General features: G+C 43.6%; 1 protein-coding gene and 1 long non-coding RNA gene across 10 annotated transcripts in view; one reads left to right on the plus strand and one right to left on the minus strand.

Annotated features, from left to right (window-relative positions):
• The window catches only part of SPOCK1 (SPARC (osteonectin), cwcv and kazal like domains proteoglycan 1), a 551,382-nt gene that overhangs the window by 297,953 nt on the left and 226,732 nt on the right, over positions 1-26,697 (minus strand). For 5 of the 9 annotated variants that reach the window (XM_077138528.1, XM_077138529.1, XM_077138531.1 and 2 more), the window contains exon 1: positions 6,212-6,404. The exons of 3 other annotated variants lie outside the window; for them this stretch is intronic. In XM_077138528.1, the coding sequence (XP_076994643.1) occupies positions 6,212-6,265 (54 nt within the window). In that variant the 5' untranslated portion in view covers positions 6,266-6,404. Of the gene's footprint in view, positions 1-6,211; positions 6,405-26,697 lie in introns of those variants that run through there. One more of the 9 variants, XM_077138530.1, reaches the window with a different exon arrangement.
• LOC143664996 (uncharacterized) lies at positions 6,431-7,217 on the plus strand. The gene is made up of 2 exons (XR_013166705.1): positions 6,431-6,536; positions 6,912-7,217. It is a non-coding gene; the product is annotated as an uncharacterized LOC143664996 (long non-coding RNA).

Genomic DNA, 26,697 nt, shown 5'->3' on the forward strand with positions numbered 1-26,697 from the left:
CTAGATCAGTCATTTCTTTAGTTATATTACTTCTTCCCCCCTTCTAACAATACTCTCCTTCCAAATGACCACTTTCTACTCTCTTTACTGCCCCCTCCCACCTCTGTGCTCATTGAAAGCCATAGTTCCTGGCCCACCTGCCTGTGAGCAAAACGAAGCCCAGCGTGCAAGGTGAACAAGCATCACCATGAACACCTTCCCCACGCCATCTTTAGGGAAGTTGTCCTTTATCAGTTGACTTGTTCCTGAATATACTAGTTTTATTTGCTGCATGTGTTTTTGGCAGGTACTCTGCATGCTACAGACAGTTTCAGAAAGCTGTCCAAAGTGAGGCCTCAGTTTCTCTTCTCGAGAAGTCAATTTACAGCAAAATGCACAATTAGTTTAAATTATCATCCATGCCGTCTCCTGCTGCAGTTTATCTCTGACAGGACCTCCTCTGAATTTTACAGGCCTATATGTCTTTCAATTACCTGGCTTTATTGGATCCTTGTTGAATTTACCTAAGCCTTTAAATAGATTTCAGGCAACTGGATTTAGAGTGAAATCAGAACATATTGCTTCTTGGGCAATGATTCCATTCTCCAGAGCATGAATAAACATGAACTGTTTCTTCTGGGGACTGGGCATTAAACTATTTTTAACTCCAAGGAATTGACCTATTTGCTCTGGTTTTAGTTTTGAGGCATATAGTGGCCTTCTCACCCATCTGATTAGGAAGTCTTTGAGGTCTATACCATGAAAAGCCATTGAGAACTTCTAAAACAATCCTTCTGCAACATCTCTCTCTTAATCTTTTGGAGCTATGTCTATCCGAAAGTCAGCAACCACTGTTAAATGATTATAAGTTAAGGATTAGAAAGAAAGTGGGAAATTTAGCACTTGATATCTCCATTTTTAAGACTAAAGTACCTTAGCCCTAGACAATCATGTTTCCAACAAATTTGGCTGTTTACAAGGGCAAGCAAGAGAAGAGAGAGCCCAAGATGAGCTCATTCTCACCACTGGAGAAAAATAAAAAAATGTTCATCCTTCCAATTGTGGTTCATCAAGACCCTCTTCACCTCCAGGATGGCATCATAACTGATGGCTATGTGGAATCTTGTGAAATACGTTTTACTTGGACATGCTGTTCTACTACATGGACACCCCAGGAAGCTTAAGATGCACGTCCAACAGAGAAGGGCTGGAGTCAAAGACAAGATCCCTTTACTCTAATTTCAAATGTCACATTCTCTTTGATATCAAAGAAAGGTTTATGTGAGTCTCAAGAATTGAATATTCCCTAATGATTTCAGCATACTTTATAAATTGGATGGAATTAGAGACATTCTTCTGGACCTTTTTACTTTTCCACATTAACTATAATTGCCATTCTTACATATTTCTTGGGAAAAATCAGTTTTAAATATAAAGCTTCTAAAAGCAGATGTCTGCATTAGAATATGTTAAATCCATTGCAAATGTAATAATACTGCCTAATTGCTGCCAAAGTACCAAAGTACACCTTGAGTGAAAAATCATTGTGCAAAATGAGTCCTTCACAGTGCCCTAGGCCAGCCAGGCCAAGCAAGGAAGGAAAATGATTCTTTGCATCTGATTGTCTTTGCCCTACCTTAGGAAAGTAGATTGTCAAAGCAAAAACTATGGAGCCAGAAGCTGATAAAACCCTGGGTGTAAGAGCTCTAGCTACAGCTGACACAGAAACCCCATATCAGGGCCCAAGGATTGTGACTACATATGAGGTATTCTAGCCACCAGAGCCCACCTGGGGGATGGTCTGTGGGCACGGGGTAGGGGGTAAGGCTCTCAGAAGCCCTGCTGCAGTCGAGGTTGGAACATGAGATGCTGGAGCACATGTGGCACACTCACCCACACTGCAGTGACTAGGTCCAAGGGGCCTGCACACATGGCCAGTTCAAGCGGGTTAATTATCGATTAATTCCCTCTGCAGTCTGGGGGAATTTCTGGTAAAGTAGAATCCAAATCTACATGTAAAAAGCCAAAGATACAGGAATGCCGCTTTTAGAGTTTCGCCTCCTGAGAATGTGTTCATCCCTGAGTCTGCCTTTAAAAATCTGGGTGCTCAAAAGACTTGGAAGGAGCTGTCTATGGTCCTGAACCAACACTCCACCAATACCGGGGCAGGTCATTTCTCCAGGGCCTAAGATCCAGATGGCACCAGTCCAGCTTTTCTTTTATCTTATTTTTCTATCTAAATAAAAAATACATAGCGTGTGTCTGACGCTGTCTGAAAACACACATGATTCTACCAGTCTCTAATAGTGACAGTTCCCACCCTGGAAGTACTGTGTGTCCCCTCACTCCACCATGCCGCTGACTAAATGAAGCCCTTTCCCAATGTGCACATACAGAGTCTGGTCCACACACCAGGGCTTTAAGAGCCCTCACCTCTGACCTTCCTTCTGGCCCAATAACGTCGAGGTCTTTTACAATTCAGAATGTGGTGAAAGGTGTTTTGGATGCATTAAATCAAATGTGCCAGGCAAGGCATAGCTGTCGGAGTTGGTCTCTTGATTGGTAATTTTATCATCTAGTAATGAAAAGCTTTTAAAAGAAACTAGCAAGGTTCACAGTAACAGTTAATTTTTAAAACATAAACCTAAATAGAAAGATGCATGTCTAAATATAGTTTTTATTAAATTCAACAACTCCCATTAATGTATTATAAAGGCTGAGGAATGAAGGATGGCAGTGTTACTAAGCATGTATATTTTATGAGCTGCACTGCACAATATAATTACATCAGGGTTCCATCAGACATGGCAGTGAATGGTCTTGCTCTAAACTCTAACCAGTCTATATTGAGGAAAAGCTGATTCCATTCCACGCTACCATTTCGTAAATGAAACTATCCAACTCTTTTCTAGAGCTGATTAAAATCTGGAAGAACCTATGGATTTAAACAGAGTTTTAAATTTGGGCATAGTGGCTTATATCCAAAAATCATATGATATATCTGGGCAGCAGAAAATATGAAAAGTCAGCATAATGATCATAGTAGGAAAATGATAAATCATTATATATCTAGGACAAGGTAGAAGGGGGTGGTGTGATTGTAGAGAGAGGATCTGAGATTGAACACTATTTTTTTACCCCCCACAACTGATCAACACAGTTAAAACCATATTTCTCCACTTATCCCACTGACTAAACAGTTCACTAGCATAGTACTGGATCCTGTGAGGTTACTGGCACCAGTGAGTGGCTGGTGGGAAGGATTTTGACTCTGGGTTCAACTTCAGAGATATTCTGGTCCTATAAATATTCATAAGGGAGAGAAAATCTGTTATGTATTAGCTAAAGACCATTCTTCTTGATACTGCATCCTCCAGTGAAATTCTTACTCTGTCTAACATGAAACCATGCAAAAAATCCCTGCTACTGTGACTGATTACGTTTCTTCATCATGGATGATCATAAATGAGCCAGTCTGAAGCAGTTAGGCACCCCTAGAAAAGTCATGTCCTTTAATCCTGATTCGATATTGTAGGGTGGAAACCTTTGATTAGATTGTTTCCCTGGACGCTCAGCCACTCAATTTTGGGAGTGACCTTTTGGTTGGATCATGTCCACAGAGATGTGACATGCCCAACTGTGGGTGTGGCCTTTTGATTGATAGAGATGTGATTCCACCCATTCAAGCTGAGTCTTGATTAGTTTACCAGGGTCCTTTAGAAGGGGAAACACTTTGGAGAAACTTCAGATGTAGACACAGACGTTTGGAAATGGAAATGCAGATTCTTGGAGGACAGCTGCTTCAGAGCTGATGGAGACATGGATATTTGGAGATGCTTGGAATGCCAAAAGAGAGAGCAAATGCCTAGACAGGGGCAGAGCCCAACAAACATCACCATGTGCCTTCCCATGAGATGCTAAACAAGCCACAGCCCAGAATGCTGTCCTAGAGGAACTAAGGGAAGGCCCACAGATGCTGAGAGAGGAAACTACTGGCATCAGAAGCTGGAAGCAATGGAACTGGGAACAAGGACCTGCAGATGCCAGCCACATGCCTTCCCAACTGACGGAGGTGTTCTGGACAGCATCAGCCTTTCGCGAGTAAAGGTAACCTCTTCTGGTGCCTTAATTTGGACATTTACAGAGCCTTAGAATTTTAACTTGCAACTTATTAAATTCCCTTTTTAAAAGTTGTTCCATTTCTGGTATATTGCATTCTGGCAGCTTTAACAAACTAATACAAGCTCCAATAGGAAAGTATGGTTTCAGGCCATTTTAAAAGGCACCCTGAATTTTTCTTCCCCTTTCCCATAGCTCCAAAATGGCTGGTGCAACTTAGTTCAAATACTCCCTAGGAATTTGCCCTCCAAGAAGTGCAAGTTTCAGACCCAAAAAATGTCAAAGCAGACTCTGAGGAAGAGACAGGGTGGCAGAACCAAATGGAAATCCTTTTGGAACACAACTACTTTACTCTCAATTACGAACATGATGATATTATTATATACCATAAAGCTTCAGATATTACAGATCAAAGATATTTAGCTCATGTGGAACAGGTAATTTCTTCCTCATACATGTTTCAGCTAAGCTGTGTGAACCCTTGGTTGTTCCTTGTATTACCTGAGATGATACAAACTAGCAGCCTAGAAAATAAATAGGAGCCTCATTTGTATTGAAGTGAGTAACAGAAAGCTTACCCGAAGGAAACAAGGAGAAGTGAGAGCAAGCAGCCTCTTTGGGGTCCCAGGCCCTATTGCAGATAAATTAAAAAGACAGAGACCCTGTCCTGAAGAATCAGGCAGACCAAACTGGGTTTGGAGACATACTCCATCTTAGACAGGGGCAGGCCTCACTTTACCAAACCCCAATCTTTAAAAGAGATCCACTGAGAGACTCTAACAAAACTGCTCTCAAAGGGATTCAGTGAAAACTAATCTGGTTAATTTCCATGCTACTGGGCTGGGGAAAATTGGAAGGAGGGCTGCTTGTGCGTAGATGGATCAAGTATATCTAAAATGATAAAGTAAAATTTCCAGACAACATTACAGAGGTGCATCAGCTGTATAATGTAATGCTGGTGTGTAATTTTAATTTGTGTACAGTGAAAATTCCTGCTCGTCAAGTTGATGTGAGATACAAAAAACATTCCTTTCAATGGGAAAGGAGCTAGCTTGCCATACAACTAGCCCATCTCTGAGGTCTTTCCATTCATATCTCTGGACAACCAACATGCTGCTGTCTCATCTCCACTGGGCCTGCCCCTTTCCATCCCTAACGAAGAGCCCCACTGAGACTCCTGAAAGAAGTGGCCCAAACAACTGGCCCAGTTTGAACAGTGACTCGAGCGCCCCCCCAGCGTTCTCTGCATAGACAATGCTCATAACAGCTCTACATGACAGGGCTGAGAACTGTGTGCATTAATACATTTCCATTAATACATTTCCATGCGCACAGGTGACCCCACACAGTTGGGCCTAGGTTACTCCACGCAGGGACTGGTTTTGCAGCATCACTCAACATCACACAATAAATCCTTGCCAAATTATATCAAATATAAGTAAGCTGTTCCATCTTTCTTAACATCTCTGTATCCCCTTGAAATTCTCCTGTTACTCGTGTGTGTGTGTCTAGTCCAATCACAGGTGGGTGTATGCTTATATGCATACTCTAAATCACTTTGTTTCTGTATAGAGCAATTCTTTGATAAATTGGTCTGACATTTGGTTTAAAGTCCTGCAGGTCTTAGACGAAATGATTTAGAAAATAACAATGTCAGTTGCTCTGCTCTTTCCATAAATAACCCACCAGTAAAACACAGATAATAACTGACAATCATACTTGTAGTGTAACTAATGAGAAAAGATAAAGCAGCAAATGGACTGTTTATATGTGTTTGATAAATTGCATCCCCTGGATATACCAATGAAAAATAAATATGTGCAGTGCTGGTTCACTGAACTAAAACAAATATTCACCACTGAGATTTAGGATTTAGACGGAAATTTACATTTTATTTGGCAACCCTTTTGATGCTATGTCTACATACAGTTGAAAAGTGAAAAACCTACCTCAACTTCCTGAGTACGAAAGCATTATAAATGAGAAAAAGAAATAAAAGAATGACATCAAACAATAGGAAGGAACGTAAACATTTTTGATAATTACATCAAAATTTCAAATTATCACAACATTAGAAAGGTCATAGCCAGATATTTTCTCTTAAGCCACCTACCATCATTCCCTTGAAAAGGGTCCCATCATTCAGTAAGTTCATGAGAAAGGACATTAGATTATTGGAAAGATGTGGAGAGAAATCTGAATGTTCTCTAGGGACTTAGGTTATTACTGTAGGACAGCTAATAAAAATCACGATTAAATCTAAACATGCAGTCACGATTACTTCCTATAAGTATCTCAAAATAATAGCTGCTTGTGACATCACTCCAAAGGTATTAAAATTCCAAAATGACATCAGAGACCAAGTGGGATAGATGGTGCACATTTATGCAAAGGAATTCTTTTGCCCTGCATTCCAAAATAGCTTCAGGGGCTAAAAGGTAAGAAAGACATGGATTTATGGTTTTAGGAAATACGTAAAATGAATAAGGTTATTATGGCCCCAACAGCTGGTTAAAGGATTATAACCACCGCAGAGAGACCCCTCCCGCAGTACTTGCTGTCTATTTTTGTCAGCCCTTCCAAGCTGGGAGAATGGAGGTGACAACTTGATTTGTTCTCCCAAAGGGAAAAAAACAAGTCTGAGGTTACTTTCCCCAAATGTGCTCTTCATTCAGGTTTTTCTCCTGGGGCTGTGGATGGGGATAGGCTGCTCCATGTATATTCTGAAAGACCAGGGGTGCCTCCCCAGACTCAACAACCACCCACACCCATGACCTCCTTAGCAAACTTTTCACATTGTCTGACCTCACCAGGAACAGCCTTTTGAACACCTGGGAAGGAGAGAAGCAGCAGCCAATGGATGGAGTTGAAGGCAGAAGAGGTCCCCCAAACAGGACTGATGCTGAAGGCTATGTGGATTTGCATTCTGGCTCTCGCGCGGCCGTCTGTGTGACCTCATACACCCCGCTCAGCTTCTCTGTGCTGAAGTTTCCTTTTCCACAGAAAGAGATCACTGCCCCCTCCCCTGAAGGATGGTTTCACCATAATGCTGTAGGGTCTTGTATATTATATGTCAACACAGGGATTCAACAAATAAAAGGGATACACTTTTGCATCCATTTGCAGAGGTTTATGATATTGGTGTGTCCCAGGGACATTATAGGAAACATCAGGCTTTGTGAAAACAAAGATATGTCCAAATTTTCAATAATGTGACTTCTTGCACAGTTGGATTGCACCAGTTAGGCCAGGTAAAGGAGACCACTTGCAATTAGGAAAAGAACTATGAAATATTTTAAATGCATACGCTTTTATTAATTTTCTTTATAAAGAGAGGTGCAGACCAAAACTTAAGTTAGAAATTCAAAAATGAAAACATGACTTGTCAGCATGTCTCTGTTCTATAAAGGCAAGGCTTCTGCTAAGATTGAATGACTCTATTTAAAGAAGGTAACAAGCCTGAGAGCTATTCTGTGCATCAAGTGAGGTGTTTTGAACCACTGTAAATCATTAAATACCATATCAATGCAAACAAATTAAATTTCAATTACAGTTAACCATATCCTGGTGAGGGGACTGGGCCTGCTCTGAACAGGCAAAATTTCGGTGTAAACATCAACTCATATGTAAAAAACAGATGGCAGAATCCTGAAGGGTCTGTCTCACTGGGACACCCAACAAGGCCATTGCCATCCTGCAGCTTGTAGCATGTAAACCTTTACTTCATAGAAAGCACAAATTATACTGGCCTGAGGCCCAGCTTTGTCCAAGTATCTCACATTCCGAATTAATTAGGTACCACCATGTTTCTGAAAATGCCAACTCCCCTCATAGCTGGCAGACCTCCAAAAACCTCCAGATGCCACCTTCTAGAGCATAAAACTCCAGCTCACAGCTACAGCCACATCCTTCCATGGGAGGTACCACTCTCGGTGACTGGCTGAAGTCGTGGTTCTTATCCCCGGCTGCCCACAGGAATCACTGTGGAGCTTTACAAGCAGAGATGGCTGGCCCCACACTGGAGACGCTGCTTTAATGGTCCAGGGTGTGGCCTCAGCCCTGGGGTTTTACTTGGAAGCTCTAGAGGTGAATCTACGGTGCAGTCCTCAGTGGGATAAAGGAAGCCACACGCCAACTCAGTCACAGTGACCGAGACGTGACCGGGAAGGGTCCGGCTCAGTGCAGGTGGCAAATCAGGCACAGCTCACCGGAGGCCTTTCGCCCCCAGCATCCGGAGCACTCCCGAGATGTTTCAATCTCCCACCGTCAGGGCCTGCCCTCGGCATACTCCCAACCAAGCACACGGCTTCTCCGGCCACACACCGCCTCCCTCTCTCCCCCTCCTCATCATTCAGTACTGGCCATGTCCTCTGTGTTCTCACGCCTGGATCTCACCCACATCTCCCCACTCTCTGCATTGGCATGGCCTCTGCCTCAGCGCACACCTCCACAGCTTCTCCTGGGATCACTGCTATGTGCCCTCTCCAGCCCCCCTCCCTCCGGGGCTCGGCTCCAACAGTGACCCTCTCAAAGGGATGCTCTGGTCACATCGTCCCTCCATTTAAAACACTTGAGAGGCTCCCTGGTGCTCCCCCGAGCTCAGCCAGCCCAGTTTACAGGGCCCTGCCAAGCACAGCCCCACTGAGCCCTGCAGTCCCAGCTCAGCCACACTCCAGCTCCCTATTTTGTTCCAGCCACAACGGATCGACCTTTCCATCCAGAACACCCCAACTCTCTTTTACTTGCCCATCCTCTTCGTCTTACACATTCTGCCTCACCTATTTTTCGTAAACGTCTACTCCTGTATCCCAGCCCAGCTGGCACACTGCTTCTTGTGGGAAGCCCTCCCTCTCCCCAGCTGCCCTCTACCTGAGGTGTCTCTGAGGTGAGATCAGCTGCCACCCATGCTGCCCCCAACAAGCACTCAGCACCTCGGTTTGCAGTGGTCCCCACTCCCCAGCTCCCCAGCTACAGGATAGCATATCTGAGGCCAGGGATTAGGCATCTCCACCACTGAAATTCCAGGGCCCATCTGCTTTGCAACAGGAACGTAAATATTTACTGAATGAGTTAAGAGAACAATAAAAGCTCTGCTGACTTTTCTGCCAGGCTCTTGGACCATGACTCCCTGACTCCCCTTATGCTTCAAAACCCTAGGTTCTGTGGCCTGGAGGTTTCTGAGGAATAACCCTTACAGCAGCTCCAACAGGACATTAACTAGAATCTAGGGGACAGCAGGGATGACGTGGGAAGGTCTGGAGGTCTGGGCCATGCTGTGCAGGAGGACGTGGGCAGGCGGCCTTCTGTCCAACATCCTCACCCCATATCCGCTAACCTCCAGTCACCCCAAAGAACAAACAAGACTCAATCAGCGTGTGTGAGCTGAAACTTGACCCAAGATTCAGGACTTGCATCAAGTTGAATTCCGAAGAGGTAAAGTAATATTAACAGTCATGGTAACCACTACAGCAATAAGAGCAGCTACTGCTTACCGAGTGCTTAGCTGTGTCAGGTACTGTGCTAAACCCTATGTTTTGTTTTACTTACCTCTTACGATAATCCTGTAAGACAGGTACAGTCAGCACCCCAGTGTTACAGCTGGGGGAACCGAAGCTTAGAGACGCAAGGCCACACAGGTAGTAAAAAGCAGAGTCAAGATTTGAACTCAGTGTTGCCTGACTACAAAGATCTTTCTAACGACTACACATCACTGCTCCAAAGGCACCAGGTAGAGGGATGTGAAGACAGGAGAGCCTCAGAGAGATGGAACTGGCTGCCCTGTGGAGCTGGAGTAGGATGCTGGCAGGGGACACCAGTGGTAGATGAGAGCACACGGCAGAGCCCTCCCAAGAGGTGCGCTCTGCCACTGCCCCAACCCTTAGTAGACCCACAGCCTCAGCCTTCCCATCTGTGAAACGGGGGATGGAAACTTCCACTTCACATGATTTGGGGATAGTAGGTCTATCCTCATGTGCCTGGTCCCAGGAGAGCAGGCGGGACACTCTGGTTTCCTGACCTACCTCTACATCCCAGGCCCATCCTCACTGAGGTGGCACCCTGAGCAGGAGCACGGCTCTCAAGCCAGGCAGGCCCCCCGACACTGCTGCTCAGGAGCAGGCAGGCAGGGGGAGCAGGAGGGGCCCTCTGACTTTGTGAGCACTGGACTGCACACTCACACCTGTCTGTGCCAGTACTCCCTGGCGCCCAGTTCAAAGCAGAATATCCAACGCCAACATCAAGGCCCTGCCTGGAGGATGTGGCTTTGGCACCAGCCATCTGGAAATCTATGGCCTCAGACTTTTGCATGAAAGTTTCATGGGCTGCACAGCAAGGGCTGGTACAGTTCCTCCTGTTCAGCCTCTGCTCTTCAAGGAGACATCTGGGAAGGACAGCGACAAAGACTCCCTCACTGGGTCCCTAACCTGTCCTAGCAGCCACCCCCCAGCCTTCCTCTGTGCCCTGAGGCTCTAGACTGGGGTCACCTATAGAGCAGATAGTCCTCATCAAAGCCCCCAAAATTCATCTCTGCAAAGTATTTCACCTACTTTAAGCTAATGGTATTACAGTCAGGATCTGAGAGTTCACATTTGAAATCTGCAGTTTCTAAAATGACATTTCCCCCCTGCGAAGGGGTAATCCAAGTAGGCAAGCCTGCCAAAAATGGACGCACACTCTCAAGCCATACTGTACCTCTACAATCTTCAACAAAACTTATGTGGAAAATGGTGAGTACCCCTTCTACAGAATAGCATGGCTTACCATATGGGTTAAACAATCCTTTGAGGTTGCCTGACGGTTCTCCAACCCTTTCAAAGGTGGCTGGGTCTGATGAAAATTGGAACAAGGAGACTTCAGCTACCTTTCCTGTCACCCCCACAAAGTTTATGCAACTCTGTAATTGAGGAAACATAGTCTCTTACCCCTAAGACGGCCAAAAAGGTGCCTGGCAGACCCGGGAGACTTAGAGAGAAGACCACAGGTACTTCAGCCAGCTCCACACTTGGGAACTTGCTCGCTGGGCCCTTTGAGCAGGTAGACACGGCACTTCAGCCATGTGGACAAGACAGAGAACCATGAAAGCTACAGGAGAACTGTCTTCACAACGACAGCAATGTACATGTGTCCCCACAGTCCAGCCCCCTCAGACAGGGTGTCAGGTACTGGCCTACTCCATGAATGCATCACTATCCCATTCATATCCGGAGGGTTTTCTATGACCTCCCCATGCTCCGTGAGGGCTTGGTACCCAGAGGCAGAGCGAGGTTAAGACGGGAAGGCTGGGGCCACAAGGTCAAGGCCCTCCGATGCCTTATAAGACATCCAAATTCTATCTGATAGGTCCTGGAAGACAATGGGGGGGCCTGATTTGGGAATGATTCCATCAGACCTGCATGTTCTAAAACATCCTCTCCTCTTGTGTGTGGGATAGGTCATAGGGGATCCAACAGGGACCAGAGACACCAGTGAAGAAATTCATTCTACATGTGCACAATAACCATTTATGGGGCTTTTGCTACATTCCAGCTATTATGCTAAGCCAGAAAACGGACAATTAATACCCTTTAGCCTCATGAAGCCCACAGCCTGGCTACTGGAGAAAGAATCAGAAGTATAAGCTAATGAAGCATGAACCTATCTGATAAATGTGATTATTTTTAAAGTAGCTATAAGAACAAAGAGGAGAAAGCCACCAACTATTCCAGGGAACCAAGGCAGACTACTGAGAAAGGAGCACTCAAGCAGATCTTGAAGGATAAGGAGTGGAGTAAAAGAGGGAGTTCCAGGTAGAGGACCCGGCATGTACAAGAGTATGGAATCTTTGTTACAAAAGCTTTCAGCTTAGGCAAAAGGTATTGAAAATCTGAGCCCAGGTGCAGCAGCACAGAAGACAACAGGGACACATGCCAGCTTTTCTTGGTGTCTCCCAAGCCCCATCACCCGCATCTCCAACTGTTCTTTGCTCTGGTACCGGGAAGCTGTTGTTACCGTGGCTGGTCTTTGGAGATAATGCATGTAACAGTAATTATAATCAGCCCACTGCAGCTGGAAACGCTGAGCAGTGACACTGTGCCTGGGGAACCATGCGGACCTGCAGCATACCACGCCAGGGACAAGGGAAAGGTCACACCTTGGCCCTCATCCCAACCCCAAACTTCCTGCTAAGAACATGAATGAGTCACTATGAAACACAATTCAAGCCAGCGAATTTGGCTGTGTGTCCCCCTCTCCCTTCCAAAGTGAGAGTGCCAGCTTGCTATACCTTCCCTTTATCAAATAATTAAACACCTTTCCCCCTGGAGGTGAGCTCCCTCAGAACAAGGACCATGCTATGTGTTCTAGTTTGCTAGCTACCGAAATGCAATATACCAGAAATGGAATGGCTTTTAAAAAGGGGAATTTAATGAGTTGCTAGCTTACAGTTCTGAAGCCAAGAAAATGTCCCAATTAAAACAAGTCTACAGAATAATGTTCAATCAAAGGCATCCAGGGAAAGATACCTTATTTCAAGAAGGCTGATGAAGTTCAGGGTTTCTCTCTCAAGTGCAAGGGCACATGGTAAACACAGCCAGAGTTTCCCTCTCATCTGGAAGGGCACATGGTGAACACAGCATCATCTGCTAGCTTCTTCTCCTGGCTTCCTGTTTCATGAAGCTCCCTGGGAAGCATTTTCCTCCTTCATCTCCAAAGGTCACTAGCTGGTGGATTCTAGTTCTTGTGGCCATGTCATTCTGCTCTGCTCTCTCTAAATCTCTCTCATTCTCCAAAATGTTCTCTCTTTTATAGGACTCCAGAAACTTATCAAGACCCACTAAATGGGTGCAGACATGTTGTCGCTTAATCCAGTTTAACAACCACCCTTGACTAAATCACACCATCCAGGTAGATGATCTGATTACAGTTTCAAACATACAGTATTGAATAGGGATTATTCTGCCTTTATGAAATGGGATTTAGATTAAAACATGGCTTTTCTAGGGGACATACATCCTTTCAAACCAGCACATTCCACCCTCTGGACCCTAAAAAAGTCATGTTTTCCCCATGTACAAAATACATTCATTCCATAATAGTATCAGAGAACCTTAAACCATTTCCATAGCAATATACATGAAATACAAAGTTAGAAACGTACAAACTCCTATCAAAGTTAGTTACAGGCATGGACTGTTCTAAGGCAAAATTATCCTTTGGCTTTGAACCTTTGAAAACTCAGAAGTTATTTGTTGCCAACATACAAAGGAGGAACAGTCATGGGATACATATACGCATTTTCATAGGGAGGAAGGAACATAGTGCTCACAAGACCCAAGCAATTCCGAAAACCTGCAGGGCAAAGTCCATTAGATTTCAAAGTCGGAGAGTCATCTGCCTCTGGGACTTTTGAAAGCGGCAGTCCCACTCTTTCCAAAGGTCTACGCAGAGGCCTGTCTCTCTCCAAATACAACCTTGGGGGACTTTGGGGAGACCAACTTTTACTTGGCTCTACCCTCTCCAAGCATCAGGGCTTTACCCAGACTCTCTGCCATCTCCGGGGCACACACTCAGCCCCTCCATGCAGTGGCAGCCAGGCTCTCCCCAAACCCCAAGGAATGTGCTTCACCCTCTCCAAGGCCTGAGGCAGCGTCACTCTTCCACTGCAACGAGGTAGAAGGCTCACCCTCTTCATGGGCTTGGGTGGGTCCGCTCTCCTGGCCCGAGGCTTCTTGACTTCAGACGCCAGCCTCCATGGTTTTGCCTCTAAAGTTATTTTTCCTCCAATGTGTCCCTTCTCTGAACCCCCCAGTCCAGTGAGGCGCGGTTCTGTTTATACAGGTCCCACAGCACTCTCGTTGGCTCTCTATGCAGTAGCCCTGGATCATGCCCATCAGACATAAGGAGATTCCACAAATCCTTCCTGGGATAACTCCATGTCCAATCCCGGCTTTCTCTGAAATGACTGACTAGTTCCGCATTTGGTTAAATCCTCACACAGGGCACTATTCTCTGTGGTCTCCCCTTCTGTAGGCCCAGAATTTTCCAGAATTTCACTTTCTGGTTTCTTTGTATCCAAGAGTTCAGTTCTCAGCTTATCTCTTTCCTGTCACATTTTACTATAAGCTGTAAGGAGAAACCAGGCTGCACTTTCCACATTTAATTTGGAGATCTCTTCTGCTAAATATCCAAGTTCATGGTTTTTAAAATCTGCCTTCTAGCCGAAGCCACTAGTCAATTTTGCCAGGTTATCTGCTATTTTAAAACAAGGCTTATCTTCTTTCCAGTCTATAATAGCACATGCCTCATTTCTGTCTAAGATTTTATCAGAAGTGTCTTTAGAGTTCACATTTCTACCAAAAGTCTCTTCAAAGCATTCTAGGCCTTCTCTATCAAGCTTCTCACAACTCTTCCAGAATATTCCCATATCCATTTAAAAAGCAGTTTCAACATGTTTGGTATTTGCAAACTGCAGCAGCAGCACCCCACTCTCCGGTACCAAAATCTGTCCTAGTTTGCTAGCTGCTGGAATGCAATATACCAGAAACAGAATGGCTTTCAAAAAGGGGAATTTAATAAGTTGCTAGTTTACAGTTCTGGGGCCAAGAAAATGTCACAATTAAAACAAGTCTATAGAATAATGTCCAATCAAAGGCATCCAGGGAAAGATATCTTAGTTCAAGAAGGCTGATGAAGTTCAGTTTCTCTCTCATCTGGAAAGGCACATGGTGAACACAGCATCATCTGCTAGCTTCTTCTCCTGGCTTCCTGTTTCATGAAGCTCCCCGGGAGGCATTTTCCTTTTTCATCTCCAAAGGTTGCTAGCTGGTAGACTCTACTTCTTGTGGCTATGTCATTCTGCTCTGCTCTCTCTGAATGTCTCTCATTCTTCAAAATGTTCTCTGTTTTGTAGGACTCCGGAAACTTATCAAGACCCACCCAAATGGTGGAGACCTGTAGTCACCTAATCCAGCTTAACAACCACTCTTGACTAAATCACATCATCCGGGGGGATGATCCGATTACAGTTTCAAACATACAGTATTGAATAGGGATTATTCTGCCTTTATGAAATGATATTTTGATTAAAACATGGCTTTTCTAGGGGACACACATCCTTTCAGACCAGCACACTATGTGACCACTCTCTTGGCACCAGGACCCAGCAGGTTCTCCTGAGTCAATGAAAAAATTAACACCTCTTGCATTCACTCAGCCTTTGAACGCCTACTTTTACTTGCAGGGGATAAGGATAGGGAGAGGAGACAAACAACTAGGGTTTCCTGGTCCCCATCTCTTAAAAATCAAAGCCCTTCAGGGTAAAATTATCTAATGAGATCACCGTTCATATGGTAACAAAATACTCATTAAGTGGGAAAATATTTATTTCTTGTGGAAGAATGTTCAGCCAACAGAAGCCACACATATTTCCTATTTTATGCTTTCAATTCATTTATTATTTAAGGAATAACAGGAATGTGAGTAACAATGCAAGTGCCTTCCAGGCCTAAAATTCTATGATTCTAAATATGTTCAATAATAAAACAAATATGGCTGAAATTTCTGTGTAAATAAACCAGGAGCAATTTTCACAGAGTCTGCAAGGAGTAGAATGCACTGGAAGAATCCAAAGTAGACTAAAGCAATAAGCCACTTTTGCTTTGATTTTTTGCTTCTAAATTTTAAGTACCTAATACGAACACAAATAACAATTATGTTCTAGGCCGTTAAAATCCCTTTCCCGTTGAATAACTTATGAACATAAAGAAAGATTTCAACTGAGCTTTTCACATGATGTTCAGAGTTATTGAAACAGAATCTCTTGGAAAAACTCCAAGACAAAACCCTTCAGCCAAATTACCTCCTCCTAAAACTGGAGACTCCTAGAAGAAGGTCGCATAGGAACACAGAGAAAAACAACCAGAAAACCAAGAAACAATAAAAAGAACCAAAGATATAATGGTGATGACATGATTCTATTTATAGGCAGTCCCAGAGAATCCACAAAAAACCTACTGGAGCTAATAAACTAATGCAGCAAAGATGCTGCAGGATACAAGATCAACCTGCAAAAATCGGTTGTGTTTCTATACACCAGCAATGGACAGTTTGAAAAAAGAAAATTAAGAAATTACATTTACATTAGCAACAAAAATAATAAAATGCCCAGAATAAATTTAATGAAGAAGGTGAAAGACTTACACACTGAAAATTATAAAACATTGCTAAAAGAAATTAAAGAAGACCTAATGTTCTAGTTTGCTAGCTGCCGAGACGGATTGGCTTTTAATAAAAGGGGATTTATTTTGTTAGTTCTTCAGAGGAAAGGCAGCTAACTTTCATCTGAGGTCTTTCTTAGGTGGGAAGGCTCAGGGTGATCTCTGCTGGCCTTCTCTCCAGGCCTCTGGGTTCCAACAACTTTCCCTGGGATGATTTCTTTCTGCATCTCGAAAGGCCTGGGCTAAGCTGGGAGAGCTGAGATGAGGTATGCTGAGCTGCTTGGGCTGTGCTACGTTGACCTCTCTCATTTAAGCACCAGCCAATTAAATCAAACATCATTCATTGCAGCAGGCACGCCTCCCAGCTGAGTCCAGATGTAATGAGCAACAGATGAGGTTCACATATCATTGGCTCATGTCCACAGCAACATAACTAGGCACCTTCACCTGGCCAAGTTGACAACTGAATCTAACTACCGCACCAAAATAAATAAAAAAGACATCCCATGTTCATGGACTTAATAGTGTCAAGATAGCAATATTCCCCAAAGTACAGATTCAATGCAACCACTATCAAAATTCCAATGGTCTTTTTTGAAGAAATGGAGAAAGAGATTATCAAATTTATATGAAGTACAAGGGACCACAAATAGCCACAACAACAGTGCAAAAGACAAAGCTGGAGGACTCATACTTCTCAATTTCAAAACTTACTACACAAAGCAACAGTAACCATGACAGTGTGGTAGTGACACAAAGATTGACACAGACCAATGGAATGAGAGTCCAGAAATAAACCTAAGCATCTAGGCCAATTAACTTTGACAAGAATGGCAAAAATAATTCAATGGAGAAACAATAAGTCTTCTCAATAAATGGTGCTGATCCAACTGGATATCACATACAAAAGAATGAAAATGGACTATTCCATATACAAAATAATTAAATAAGAATGGAGAAATGATGTAAATATGAGAGCTAACACTATAAACACATTTGAAGAAAACACAGGGGCAAATCTTCATTAACTCAGATCTGGCAATGGGTTCTTAATTTTTCACCAAAAAACACAAGCAATGTAAGAAAATAGAGATAAATTGGGCTGTTTTAAAACTAAAAAATGTTGTACAAAGTACTTGATCAATAAAGTGAAAATACAACCCACAGAATGGAAGAAACTGTTTCCAAATTACATAAAGATTGAATATCCAAAATTCTTAAAGAACTTTTATAACTCATCAACAAAAAGACAAGCAACTCAAAAAAAGGGGGGGGGGCAATGAATTTGGGTAGACATTTCTCTCAGGAAAATACATAATGTGCAAAAATCACACAAAAAGATGTACAACATCATCAGTTATGAAGGAAATACAAATAAAATAAAAGCCGCAATAAGATACCTCTTCACATACAATAGGATGCCTATAACCAAAAAAGCTAACAACAAAAACAGAAAATATGTGTGTGTGAAGTTGTGGAGAAATATGAAACCTCATACACTGCTGGTGGGAACGTAAAGTGATAAAGCCACCTTGGAAAACAGTCTGGCAGTTCTTCAAAAATTTAAACATAGAATTAACACATGACCCAACAATTCTACTACAAGGTATATACCCAAAATAGTGGAAAACAAGGATTCAAATAGATACCTGTTTACAAAATGTTCATCCTTATCCACAATAGCCAAAATACGAAAGCAACTCAAAGTCAATCAATGGATGAATGCATAAACAAATTAAGGTACATTCATATAATGGAATATTATTCAACCATAAAAAGAAAAAGTACCAAGGCATGGTATCCCTTATGTGAATCTTGAAAACCTTATGCTAAGTGAAAAAAGCCAGACAAAACAGGTAACATATTGTATGATTCCTTTTACATGAAATAGTTAGAATAAGCAAATCCATAGATACAGAAAGCACATAGTGGCTGCCATGAGGGAGAATGTGGATTGACTGATTAATGGGTACAGTGTTCTCCTGAGGGGAGGAAAAGTTTTGAAACCAAAGAAAGAGATAAGTATACAACATTGTAAATGCACTAAATGCCACTGAATTACTTTAAATAGTTAATTCTATGCTGTGTGAATTTCACCTCAATTAAAAGTCAATCGATGTACCATCTCCTGACCCCTTATTCCTGACAGTCCTTCCAACATGAAAAAGGTAGAATGGGCATACCCTGAATAACCCTGAAGAGTGCGAGAAAGATCAAAGGTGATGGTGGAGTTATACAGAGAAGGTAGGGTTTAACAAACAAGCATGATTGCTGAATCATTATATTGATATTCTTTTAGTCTCCAGTATCTTAGAGCAGCTAGGAATAAAAACCTAAAATTGTGGAATTGTAACCCATACCAAACTCTGAAATCTGTTCTACAACTAATTATTGCACTGTGCTTTGGAATTTATCACTTTTTTGTGTATATGTTATTTTTCACAAAAAAGAAAAAAAGTCGATTGTGATGATAAAAAATATTTATTCCTTCCAGCCTCCAATGTTCTGGAGCAGCTAGAGTGAAAAGTCTGAGAGGATGGTATGGTAGCCCATGACAAACTCTGGGATCTCTCCTATAACTACTTGGTGACAAGTGCTTTGAAAACTATTGCTTTTTTTCTTTCTTTGCTTTGTCTACATGTTATATTATACAATCTTAATAAGTTAAAAAAAAAAGTCAATCAATGTAATTAATGATATTAACAAACCAAAGATGATGATGACTGATCATATCAATGAATTCAAGGAAAAAAAAAACATTTGACAAATATTTAACACCTATTCATAATAAAAAGTCTAAGTAAACTAGGAGAATGTTCCAGTGACTACTGCCATAATGGCACACTCTCTGAGCCAACAGCCCTGCTCTCAGGAGCTCAGGGGCCTGTATGGAAAGAAGGGACAGCGTCAACCAACATCATGTTCAAAACAGGGACTCATGGCAACCCCAGACCAGAGATGAGTCCTCTTTATTCAAACTAGTCTTCTCATTTAGTCCATTGCATGGCCATGTTTTGCTGACATCTGAATTATTTCAACTATCCTTAAATAGTGCCCATAACCTGTTGTAAGAAGAAGCAAAAAAACAACCAGAAAGGGCCAGAGAAAAATGAAATGGATCAATAGTTATATGGAATGGTGGGATTACAAGGGTTTGGCTTCTTGCTTCTACTGTTCTATTATTTTTCAATTAAAAAAAATTAACATAGATTACTGAATAAAGGGTAAAACTATATATCTGTATTTGTGTGTTGTCCATACATTCATTCACTCAAAATGAAGACAAAATAGAATTACCCTAACTTTATAGTTGGCGGAACTCTAGCCCAGAGAGGTAAAGCCACGTTACAAGAATTCACACAGCTCTAAAATGTGCACTATAAACTCCATGGATGCTGTTTCACAAAGATATATTAAAGCCCTGACCCCTAGTCCTATGGTATGAAATCATTTGTAAATGGGATCTATGAAGACACTATTAAGATGAGGCCAAGCTGAATCACAGTGGCCTCAATCCAATGGAACTGGAGCCCTTGTGGGAAGAGGAAAAATGGACCAGGAAAAGGAGACAGACAGAGATAGATGGTCACATGACAGGGCAAAGCTGAGTCATGGATGGCCATCAAGCCACCACCAGGACCTTACAGACTTCAGAGAAAGCAGGACCCTCTAATGCTGAATTTCTGGTCTCCAGAACTGAATGAGAATAAATTCCGGTTGGTTAAGACAACCATGTTGGGGTATTTTTTTTACAGCAGCCCTGGCCAACTCAATGGCTTAGACTCTGAGAAACTCACGTCCCAGACACAGGATGGAAGAATGAAGGGCCTTGTGCCAGTTTGAAGGTATTATGTGCCCCGGAAGAGCCATATTTCAATCCTGATCCTATCTTGTGGAGGCAGGTATTTCTTTTAATCCTGATTCTATATTGTAGGGTGGAAACTTTTGATTAGATTATCTCCACGGAGATGTGATGCGCCCAGTTGTGAATGTAGTCTTTTGCTTAGATGGAGATGTGACTCCACCTACTATAGGTGGGTCTTGATTAGATTACTAGCATCTTTAAAAGGGGAAACATTTCGGAGAAATAACAGATGCCTCTGAGCCAACAGAGAGAGCAGATGTAGATGCTTGGAAACAGCTGCCTCAGAGAACAGAGACATGAATGTTTGGAGATGCTTGGAACCCAGCAGATGTCACCATGAGATGTTAAGCAAGCCAGAACCTGCAGAGATTCAAGGGAAGCCAAGAGAAGAAAGCCAGCCCCAGAGAAGCAAACCAAGGAACAGAGGCTGAAAGCAACAGAACCCAGGAGCAAAGGACCAACAGATGTCAGCCACATGACCACGCAGCTGACAGAGGTGTTCCTGACCCATCAGCCTTCCTTGAATTAAGGTATCTCTCCCTGGATGCCTTAGTTTGGACATTTTTATAGGCTTAGAATTGTAAACTTGTAACTTATTAAATTCCCCATTTTAAAAGCCGTTTCAGTTCTAGCATATCGTGTTCTGGCAGCTGACATAGGCCTCTTTGGTCAGGACCTAGGACAAGGTCTAGGGGTGTTTCCAGGCAGCTACAAAGAACCGCATACCCTTCGAATTAGCCTGTTGTCCAAACGGCAAATAGTGCCACCCATTCATTCATTCCTTCATTTCTGGCACTCTTGCCACCATATTATGGAATGAAAGGTTTGAAATATGCAGGGGTGGTCCTCATTTCAGGCACCAGTACACAGCTCATGGCTCCTGACATAAATACAGAGAAGGGCCCAGAGCTTGCAGGGTGGCAGAAATCACACATTTACACGCAAAGTGATGACAGCTCCTGAGACAAATTCAAACTGTGGTTCACTTTAATAAGGCATCTGAGGCTCAGATACCTCATCTAATTTACCAGCAGGACACACAAATCACAGCTCGAATGGGAGGTACCTTGTCAGGGCTGCCGGCTGGAATTATCTGGGAACAATACCGCATGGGTTATTTCAGCACTGCCCATCAAAGCCTCATACGTCTGTTTCTCAAGCCTCTCTTTTCACAAAACTCAGCTCTTAACCCAGCTTGGCTCTGATATGGATGGTTCTATATCCTAGTCTAAAACATAAAATATGTTAATGCCTCTGGCAGATTTTTAACTGGTAACTCCTCTTGACATTCCTCACTGCCCTCACTTAAGTGACCCTGGGCAAGTGACTGAACAGTTCTGAGGCTCAGTTTCCTCATCTGTAAATTACTCTGTCAGGGTTGCTGTGAATTGTACCTGAGACATACATGCAGAGGCCAAGCACAGGGTATGCACACAAAAATGGAAACTACATGTTTTTTCATTGACCCTGGCAAAGGCTCTGTTCTCAGCTGATCAGTTTTAAAAATAATACTGCTAGTTTCCTCTGGATGAGTATGTTTGTGATGCTGCCATCCTGACTCAGAGGAGACTTTTAAGAAATCAAATCTGGGGGTTAGCTGCTTTGTAAAGGAAGCAACCACTGCTCTGCGTGAAAGTGTAAATAAAATGCCACTTAAGTAATCACATTACTCACAGCTTAATGCATGTGATTCAGAGCGGCAAGCAGGGGCGTGTATATGATGGATTTCTCATTATCTGGCGGCTGCCACCGCAGTCCATCCAACTGTCTGCAGGCCTCCTGGCTGGGAACGTCTACATTAGCTCCTGATGGGACCTCAACAACTGCTATCAGTGGAAACAGACCTGGGAGGAAGGAGGCGATGCCTTCATAATAAGGTGATAATACCAAGAGAAATGTTTGTCTGAGGAGGAGCTGCCAGGTTCTAAGTCAGCCACTGGAGGTCCCTTCCTCAGCCAAGGGCTCCCCAGTGAGTCTGGGCCACATGGAATCTCCAGCCTAATCCTCCCGGCTCCTGCCAGGTAGGTGCAGAGCCTGCTGGGATGCCCTGGTCGAGCCTATTTTTGGCCCTGCCATGCCAAGTGTCAGCCTGTGCAGCGAAGGAGAGAATGAGGCTGTATTAGAATCCAGCTCCTTTCAGAGGAGGATCTCTGAAATCCCAAGCTTTCCATCTGACTAGACTTGCCCTGAATAGCTTCTGGGTATGTGTTAGATCCATAGATACTTTATGCTCTGGATAAATGCAAATCTAGAAAAGCTATTTTGAAATCCAACTGCAAGTGTGTTCCACAGTTGGGAGGAGTCTTGCAGAGGCACAGGCTGGAATACCCCCCATGAAGGACCTCTGGGAAGGCTCTTAATGTTTAAACCCAGGTCCACGGAGGCACCAGTGTCTCCTGCAGGGACAGAGCTCCCTCCAAGAGGGTGACTGTGCAGGGGACAGGCTTGCCTCAGCCACTCTACCCTTTCTACCTCCACTTCCAAACAGGGCCTGTACCCTCAAGGTCATCTTTCCTACCTTTTCTCATCAAAACCTGCTCCAGGATCCTTCCTTCAGGGCCAAGTAAAGATGCATGAAATAGCTCCCAGGCCACTCAGGCTTTCTAAGGGATCCAAGTCTGAAGTGACAAAATCTTACCAATAAAAGGACACACAGATATTCAGGAGAGGGCCTTCTGTGCCCCCTGAATGCACAGCACATGTGTCAGCCTGGGACCAGGAAAGGATGGGAGAGGAGGAGGATTAAGAATCAAGGGGAGAATGAAAGGGAACGAAAGGAATTTGCAAATAGCCTGGAACTGAGCAGCAAAACGAACATGACCACTGTGACCTGAAATTGATCCAACGTGCAGAAGAGCTAGAAGCCAAGTCACGGACAAGGAAGGAGCCAGGTTATTTCTCGAGGGAAGATCAAGAAACAGCAACTGAAGCCTGTGCTCACACTTCACGTGGCAAACACCCACAGTTTGCCAAGCACTGCACAGGACACCTCACATACATTGTCCCAAGTATTCACAGTGAAGACTTCGCAAGGATGGAGGTAGTCTCAATGGCTTCAGTTGGGGAAACTAAGGCTCAGAGAGGTTCAATAGCTCGTTCCAGGTCACCCAGTAGGAAGCAAGGGTGCAAACCCAGTTCTGTCTGACTGCAGAGCCCTGGGCTCTCTCCCTGGCACAATGCTAGTCTCATGGCCCACACTGGCTGGGCGTCCCACAGAGTTCTAGCCCACCAGCTCCTAGAGGGTGAACTCTGCTGGGTCCAACTCAGACGTGAGCCACCAGCAGAGACTCAGAATGGCTACTGGTTGAATCAAAGCTGGTAAGTAGAGAAATTATTACTCTCTTGGCAACTAGTAATTTAATTATATTGAAGGGAAAGGTCCACCCTTGATAAGACCTGAGGAAACTGAACCTCAAGAGCTAAAGTATACGGGAACCCAGAGGCCAAAACAGAGGGGAGAAGAAGAGGAGAAGGAGGAACATGCTCGGCCCAGTGCTGCTCCAGAGAAGGGTCAGGAGAAAAACAGGCAAGGGGAAGGGTCCCTGGGTGAGGGGGTGACCTCAGGAGGGGAGAAAATAAACTTCTAATTGAAAAATTTGGGACTGTTTGCTGTGAAGTATGTCAGGTGAGACTCAACCTCAGTGCACCCCACAAGCTGTCAGGGGACTCCACGGGATTCATCAGCCCCTCTGAGCAAGGGGTTTCTCTTTGGGGCCAGGGGGACTGGAGGTTTGAAGGGGTGGGGGAGTTCTGGGACCGCGGGCAGAGCAAACAGAGACGGCGCAGGGGTCACGGGAGCCTGAGATTGAGAGGCCGGCCCACCTGGCCATGACACCAGGCTTCTCCTGGGCTCCTGGGTGGGGTCGGGACTGAGGGTCGGGCAGCGCCGACTCAGGTTCCAGGGAGGCCTGACTCACGTTTTGTGCAAGCCCAATGTGCTAACTTGCCCCTGTCTGCAACCTGATCGGGAGTGGCCCACCCAGCCCGCCAGCTGCGGACAGCGCCTGAGGGCACGCAGGAAAGAAGCCTGGGGCCTGCTTATTCGAAAATGGGATGCAAATATGATTTTGGTCATTGCCTGCTTTCCTGCTGCCCCTGGAATTCTTCTTCCATTCAAGAATTATGCCTGTATGGCAGAATGGGAGAAAATTTTAAATAAATTATGAACTTCTACTTGACCACCACAACCGGGCCCTCTGGGCTTATTAACGCTGTCTCTCTGCTCCTTGGAGGACAAACCCTTCGTAAATGTTTTGCAACTAAAATCTACCCGGGAACATGACTCTTCCCACCTGCAATGTGAATAAATCCCGTGTGTTAGGGTTCTCTACAACAACAGCGGCAGTTCATTACCAAGCCATTTTGGGTTATGTTTCTTTGAGAAAATAAATAACCAGTTTAAAGGCCATCAGAAAAGTATTCTACGGATATGCAACTTAAATTATTTATTTGAGATTCCTGAAAGCCACACACATCTGTGGTAACTCTAAGCACATAAGATGTTCTTTGAGGTTTATACCACACGGTGGGAAAAAGACAAAAAGCACAGAATGGCTGCAGATTTCCATTTCCAACAGATCTTCATTTTAGGCTCACTTTCGCCTCTGTGGCTAATCTTGATGAGGAAAGCTTTTTGCACCAAGTGCCTAGGCAGAGAATAGTCCCAGGAAAAGACCTGTAAGAAGCAGAATTGGGGAAAATATCCCAGGTGGAGATGACTACTCTGTGCCAGGCAAGTTCAACCTTCTTAAACCAGGGATTGACAAACTTTTTCTGTCAAGAACCAGAGAATAAGTACTTTAGGCTTCACGAGCCAAGTATGAACCTGGTTGCAAGTTCTTCCTTGTTTTGTTTTCGTGACAGTCCTTTAAAAAATGTAAAAATCATTTGAATCTAATGGCCTGGGTCAGATTTGGCCCACAGGCCATGGATTTTTGACCTATTCTAACAGACCACGCTTATTAAAGCTCTCCATCTCCCTACATGGTCAGTGCAGTTGTGGTTCCATTTTAAAGGTCAAAAGAATGAAGTAACAAATAAAAACCAAAGTTCCCACCCAGATCAAGATGGCAGAGTGAGACATTTCAGAGTAGAAATATCTTTCTCCAAGCTCCAGTAAACAGTTAAAAGACTGTAGGAACAGGGAAAATGTCAAATCAAGAAAAGCAGTATGTCCCAGTTTGAAAGGATGTATGTACCCTAGAAAAGCCATGTCTTAATCCTAATTCCATTTTGAAAAGGCAGCCATTTCTGCTAATCCCTATTCAGAACTGCATGTTTGAAACTTTAATTAGATCATCTCCCTGGAGATGTGACTCAATCAAGAGTGGTTGTTAAACTAGATTAGGTGGAGATGTGTCTCCACCCATTCTAGGTGGGTCTGATTACTTTACTGGAATCCTATGAAAGAGGAAACATTTTGGAGAAAGCTTGAGATTCTGAGAGAGCAGAGAATGCCACAGCACCATGAAGCAGAGAGTCTACCAGTCAGAAACCTTTGGAGATGAAGAAGTAAAATGCCTCCCAGGGAGCTGGAGAGGAAGGTAGCAGATGACACTGTTTGCTATGTGCCCTTCCAGCCGAGAGAGAAACCCTGACCATGTCCTCCATGTGCCTTTCCAGATGAGAAAGAAACACTGAACTTCACTGGCCTTCTTGAATCAAGGAAGGTATCTTTCCCTGGATGCCTTAGATTGAAAATTTCTATAGAATTGCTTTAGGTGGGACATTTCCATGGCCTAAAAACTGTTAACTTGCAACTTACTAAATTCCCCTTTTTAGAAGCCATTCTGTTTCTGGTATATTGCATTCTGGCAGCTAGCAAACTAGAACTCGGTAGGATCTTGTGGTGCCCTGGCTGGCCCCTCCCCAACCTGTCAGATTCCTGGCACTGGTTTCAGAGGTTGTAGGTAACTTTCATGCATATACTGGGAATCTGTATATCTTGTCCCGCCTTTCTGGTGATAGCCCAAGGGACTTATTGTTCCAAAATTTGCCCTATGTATAAAAAATGGCTCATAGAGCACTCCTACAGACCACTGAGGGAGAAAAGTCAACTTGTGCTGCCTGGCACAAAGGACTTCTGACTATAGGATAGAGAGTGAAATGCCTAAGACTGTGTAAGACTTGTTTAGCAGAGAAGAAGGGACATTCAGAACTATGGAAATGGGAGAATTACTAGGGTCACATGCATATAATCAAGCAAGACCTATGCATAGAAAGGATGGGGGGCCCCTACATCTTGGCCTAGAGCTATTCTCTAAACCCATTGTATGGATAAACCCTGAAGGAAAGCATTGCACAGGTCAGTTTGCAAAGGCTAGGAAAGCTATTTTCTTTTTTCCCTTCTTCTTGTTTTATGTTTGTTTGCTTTCTAGTTCCTAGCATTCAAGGAAATCTCTATCATAACACTAGCTGGATACAAGCTTAAGGAATAGACATTCAGAGTCTAAATTCCAGTGATAACACATTAAAATATCAAAATGTCTAATTTTCAGCAAAAAGTTACAAAACATACAAAAAAAAAAAACAGGAAATGATTGC

Source organism: Tamandua tetradactyla, chromosome 20 (assembly GCF_023851605.1).
Source record: "Tamandua tetradactyla isolate mTamTet1 chromosome 20, mTamTet1.pri, whole genome shotgun sequence".
Lineage (NCBI taxonomy): Eukaryota > Metazoa > Chordata > Mammalia > Pilosa > Myrmecophagidae > Tamandua > Tamandua tetradactyla.